Raw genomic sequence first — 6,127 nt, 5'->3', positions numbered from 1 at the left:
CTACGGTAGAATATTTTTTTCTGAAGCCCGCTTGATTTTCATGTATTAAAATAAAAGTATCAACAAACTTAGTCAACCTCTCATTTAAAACCCCAGTAAATAGTTTACCTAAGCAACTAAGAATTGTGATTGGCCTATAATTTTCAGGTGATGAAGTAGAGCCCTTTCCTTTATAAATCGGGATAATATAGCCCTCAGACCAAGTAGTGGGTATAATTCCTGTATCTAAAATTAAATTAAAAAGTTTTGTTTATATAGGTAACATTAAATCTTTGGTAGATTTGATATATTCATTGATGCTATTGTCGGAATTACTCGCCGCTTTTCCATTCTTACATTTGTTAATGATTTTTGAAATTTCATTAACAGTAAAGGGATCATTCAATATAGCATCATTATTAAATAAATTTGTTTGTTCAGCTTGAAATACATCGTTTTCGTTAGGTGCAGAATTTACAGTTTTAAAGTACTCATAAAACTCTTCGACTGTAGGCGTTTTTCCGTTTCTTACAGAAGAAAGTCTATTTAAAAACTTCCAGTATGATTTAGGGTCTGATTTTTGCATTTGTCTAAGTTTAGACTCATTGATAAAATTGTGTTTATTTAGGTAGTATTTCATAGTACGCTTGTAATCCTTACTGGCACGGTTGAGTAAACTTCTATTGTGGTCATTTTTGTTCAAAGTATACTGCTTTCGCATACGATTGTAAACAATACGCTTGTTGCGACAAGCATTTTACCAAAAACTGCCATCGAAAAAGGGGCGTAATAAGAGGGCCATGATGGCCCTAGGTCATTCTCCAGAGTAACACAACATAACAAACATGTTTGACCTAGTGACCCAGTTTTAGAAACCACATGACCCAGTTTCAAACTCGTCTGAGTTTCAAAGGAGAAAAACATTCTGACCAAGTTTCATGAAGATTGAAACAAAAATGTGGTCTCCCATGCTTTTTCTTTGATTTGGCCTGGTGACCTAGTTTTTTTACCCAACTTGACTTAATTTTTAACCCGTACAAAACTTTAAGGAGACATATACTCTGATCAGTTAGATTGGACCAAATATGTGGCTTGAGTGTAACAAGCATTTTCTTTGATTTAACCTAGTGACCTAGTTTTGACCCCACATGACCTAGATTAACACTCGTCCATGATTTCATAAAAAAAACAATCATTGTGACAAAGTTTAGTGAAGATTTGAGCAAAAAAGTGACATCTAGAGTGTAAACAAGCTTTTCCTTTGATTTTACCAAGCCACCTAGTTTTTTACCCTACATGACCCAGAGTTGAAATCATATGAAAATAATGAAGTTGTACGAAGATTGAATAAAATATGTGGCCATTAGAGTGTAAACAAGCTTTTTCTTCTGATTTAACCTGGTGACCTAGTTTTTGACACCATGTTACCCAGATAGAAATTCTTTTGAGATTTTATAAAGACACACTGTCTGACAAAGTATCATGCATATCAGATGAAAAATACAACCCCTATTGCATACACAAGGTCTGTCTTTGATTTGATCAGGTGACCAAGTTTTTGACCCCAGATGACCTATGTTCAAACCTGACCTAGATTTCATCACCAGTATTCTGATTGAATTGAAAAATGCAGCCCCTATTACCTGCACATAGTTTTCCTTTGATTTGACAGGGTGACCTAGTTTTTTGACCCAACAAGACCCAGATTCAAACTTAGATGTCATCAAGATAAACATTCTGACCTACTTTCATGAAGATAAGGTCATAAATGTGGCCTCTTGAGTGTTAACAAGATTTTCCTTTGATCTAGCCTACTGACCTAGTTGCTGACCCCACATAACCCAGTTTCGAACTGACCTAGAGATCATCATTACAAACATTCTGACAAAGTTTCATAATGATTGGATCATATCTGTGGCCTTTAGAGTGTTGACAAGGCAACTGTTGAAAGAGACAGATGATGCACATGTATGACAATGGACAATGATCAGTCACAATAGTTCACATTGAGCACTTTGTGCTCTGGTGAGCTAAAACTCTAAACTGAATTATTTTTATTTGCAGTTTTACATCGAGTCTTAATGTTTGTTTTTAGTTTGCCAGTATTTTGTTTTTCAGTGGTATGTGTCACAAGGTGTTCCTTTATTTGTCTGATGAATCGATATTTCCGTCCGCAGTTTGGAAAGGGGCATGTCTTGTTTATTATTCGCCATTTCAAAAGCTCTTTGTAGCTCCATTTCTTCTCTCCAAGTTTTTCTTTAGCAAGTTTGTCTCCATTTAAATGCTCTGCTTTATCTGTAGCAATTAGTTTACCAGTACGGTTGTCTTCAAGGAAAGCTTTACAAGTATGTTTTTTCAGACTTATTCTAAATTTAAACTTCTTCAAACAATCCTCACACTCAAATAACTGCTTCAGGCTATTTCTATAAAAAAAAACTCCTTTAACAGCTGATCTTTCAAATGTTGAGGAACTTAAGTTATTTTCTGATGTACCAAAGTCACAAGGTTGATCAACTTCTTCAACAGCCACCACACTTTTAGGAGCTGTCCAGCGTCTTTTGGGAGAGCATTCAGGATTTGTTTTAAAGTAGTTTTTCACAAACTGCGGTATTTCAAAACATGTAGCACTGTGAGCCCTAAGTTTTAGCTGAGAGTTAAAGACTTTGTCACATTTGTAACAACTGTATGTCTTTGTATGCGAGCCCTCATGCTCCTTCAATTCTTTTATAGTTCTCACATCCTTCTTGCAGTAGTTGCAGAGAAGATCCTGTGGTGTAATTGTCTCTTTCAAAGGAAATATTTTATTTCTAAATTGATACATCTGCTTAGGTTGTGTTTCACCAAATACAATTACTTTAATCTGATTTGTATCTTCTTCATTAAGAGGTGAAATGTCCATTCTTGATTTCACAGTTTTTGTTACTAATTTTTCAGCATTTGGTTTTTGACTAATCCTCTTCTTCTCTAAAGCATTTGAAGATTTTGGTATGACACTTTCTGCGCTTGTGTTTTTGTTGTTTTTTGAAAACTCTGCATCAGCAAAATTTTCATTATTAGTTTCCATTTTCTCCTTGTTATTTTCATTATCTTTGAAGTCATGAATCAGTTTAGAACATATTTCTTCTTCCTCCATCTCATCATAATCACTCTCATCAAAATCCATGTCACTTTCCTCATCATTAGAGTCTGTGGTATCTAACTGCATTTCAGTAGAATTATCTAATTCAAAATTTCTCAATGTTTCATCATTACTCTCTGTGGAAGGTATTGCAAATGCAACATCCCCCTGTAACTCATCGGTTCTGTTTGTTAAGGACCCTTTTATCAATGAATCTTCAAGCTTTGTTTTTCCTTTTGAAACATTTCTGACTGCTATATCTGCATCTTGTGTTTCCTTGTTTATCTCATGTAGTGGAGTTTCATGTGTGTTAGATGTTGCTGAATCATCTACAGGTTGTTCCAGAATCACATCTTGTTCTACAGTTTGTAGTTTATTCCCACCTGCATCACCATTGTCAATTACATTGTCATACTCTGGTTTAAATGTTGCACTTACATCTGGATTACTTGTTTGTGGCTCACTTACACAGGTTTCATTTGTACTAAAAATAACAGTGCTTGCAGGTTTGCTTTCAATCTGTGTGATCAAAATTTGTTGTTTTTCAACAGATTTTGATGCTGGATGAATTCTGGGTATACTAGCATCTGACCATGAGACATGATGTGATTCAGGTATGCTGGCATCTAACCTTGAGGCTTGATACAATTCAGGTATACTAGTGTCTGACATTGACACTTCAAGAGATTCAGGTATTCTAGCATCTGACCTTGAGGCTTGATACAATTCAGGTATACTAGCATCTGACCTTGAGGATTGATACAATTCAGGTATACTAGCATCTGACCTTGAGGCTTGATACAATTCAGGTATAATAGCATCTGAACTTGTTGCTGCATGTGATTCAGGTATATGAGAATCTAGTGTTAATGCTTGATGCAATTCTGGTTTACTAGTGTCTGACATTGATGATTTTTGTGATTCCATTATACTAAAACTAACTACAACGTGTCTCTCTTCCTTTAAACCTTCAATTTTGAAATACTTCTTTTTAGATATTGGAGTTACATCTGCATTACTTGTTAGTGCCTCATTTACACAGGTTTCATCTGCAGTAAAAACAACAGAGCTGGCAGGTTTGTTTTCAGTCTGGGCGACTAAATTTTGTTGTTTTTCCACTAACCCTGATGCTTGCTGCAATTCATGTATAAAATCATCTGACCTTGAGGCTTGCTGTGATTCATGTATACTAGCATCTAACTTTGAGGCTTGCTGCGATTCATGTATACTAACATCTGACCTTGAGGCTTGCTATGATTCATGTATACTAGCATCTAACTTTGAGGCTTGCTGCGATTCATTTATACTAACATCTGACCTTGAGGCTTGCTGTGACTCATGTATATCAGCATCTGATCTTAAGGCTTGCTGCGATTCATGTATACTAGTATCTGACCTTGAGGCTTGCTGCGATTCATGTATATTAGCATCGGACCTTGAGGCTTGCTGTGATTCATGTATATTAGCATCTGACTTTGAGGCTTGCTGCGATTCATGTATACTAACATCTGATCTTAGCGCTTGATGTGATTCGAGTGTTATAGCACCTGAAATGAACATAATATACTTAAACAAAACTGTATGTTTCTAAAACTTTAATATTGACTAAACATTCTGTGTTAGGCTAGAACACAGCTGATTCCACGGTGTAACTACTACCTTAGGGTTAGTTAAAATATCTGGGATTCCACAAAAAGTAACATAGTTAAACCAGTTTAATACTGTGCAGACTGAAACTGACTGTGGATTCCACAATTCCTTACTTATTGATAAGTACTGGTCAGAAATACAGGATATAGTCAGCAAAACTTGGCATTTTCTCTATTACTGATTTACACTTTACAACAAGAGGATCATGATCATACTATGTTGCTCACCTGTTACACATGGCCTTGGAATCATCAAGATAAACATTCTGGCCAAATTTCATAAAGATAGGGTCATATATGTGGCTTCTACAGTGTTAACAAGCTTTTCCTTTGATTTGAGTGGTGACCTAGATTTTGACTCCACATGACCAAGTTTCAAATTTGGCCTAGGAATTATCAAGATAAACATTCTGACAAAGTTTTATGAAGATAGGGTAATAAATATGGCTTCTAGAGTGTTAACAGGCTTTTCCTTTGATTTGAACGGGTCACCTTGTTCTTGATCCCACATCACCCAATTTCAAATTTGCCTAGAAATCATCAAGATTAGCATTCTGTGCAAGTTTGTTTAAAACCAAAGCATGAATGAAACCTTTATATGACTGAAAGGACCAAAATAGAAAATTTTGCCACTTTCAGGGGCAGTAACTCTAGTACACATGAAGGAATCTAGCTGGTTTTTGAAAGTTATTAAGACCTAACTGTGACTTAAGTTGTGTTAAGTGTGGATAAAATCAAACGCAAAATGTCACTTTTTTCCTGTTGACAAATTTTAGCTCTTTCAGGGGCTATAACTCTAGAATTTATAACTGGATCAGACTGATTTAGCATGGAATCCATTTATATATTGTTGTTTAAGATATTTCACAAGTTTTATCAAATAAAACCATAAATGAAGTCTTTATATGGCTGCAAAGGCCAAACAAGCAAGTTATTGCGCTTTAAGGGGCCATAACTCTGAAACCCATGATGGGACCTGGCCAGTTTTCGAAAGGAACCAGAATATTATGCCAATACAAGTTGTGTGCAAGTTTGATTCAAACTGATTGCAAAATGTGGTTTCTATTGTGTTCACAAGAAATTGTGGATGGACGATAGGCAATCACGAAAGCTCACCTTATCACTATGTGACAGGTGAGCTAAAAACTGTTTTCATTGCAAGAGATAAACTACCAGTTTCCAAAACAAGTTGTGTGCAAGACTGATTCAAATTGATTGCAAAAGGTGGTCTCTATCATGTTCACAAGAAATTGTGGATGGACGATGGGCGATCACAAAAGCTCACCTATGCTGGATAGTGAAACCGGGCACATCTTATAACCTGAGGAAGCTGGAACTGTCACTGAAGTGTTTAATGACTCCAATGGTGGTTGAAGATCTT

At 35.8% G+C, this 6,127-nt stretch overlaps 1 protein-coding gene across 2 annotated transcripts in view; it reads right to left on the bottom strand.

Annotated features, from left to right (window-relative positions):
• Positions 1-300: 300 nt before the first annotated feature.
• LOC123553850 (uncharacterized) overlaps positions 301-6,127 on the bottom strand; it is a 40,417-nt gene continuing 34,590 nt past the window's right edge. For both annotated transcript variants that reach the window (XM_053548767.1, XM_053548768.1), the window contains one exon: positions 301-4,644. In XM_053548767.1, the coding sequence (XP_053404742.1) occupies positions 2,018-4,024 (2,007 nt within the window). In that variant the 5' untranslated portion in view covers positions 4,025-4,644 and the 3' untranslated portion in view covers positions 301-2,017. The remainder of the gene's footprint in view (positions 4,645-6,127) is intronic.

Source organism: Mercenaria mercenaria, chromosome 7 (genome assembly GCF_021730395.1).
Source record: "Mercenaria mercenaria strain notata chromosome 7, MADL_Memer_1, whole genome shotgun sequence".
Classification (NCBI taxonomy): Eukaryota; Metazoa; Mollusca; class Bivalvia; order Venerida; family Veneridae; genus Mercenaria; species Mercenaria mercenaria.
Note: the sequence above shows the minus strand (reverse complement) of the source record. Positions and strands in the feature narration are given on the sequence as shown.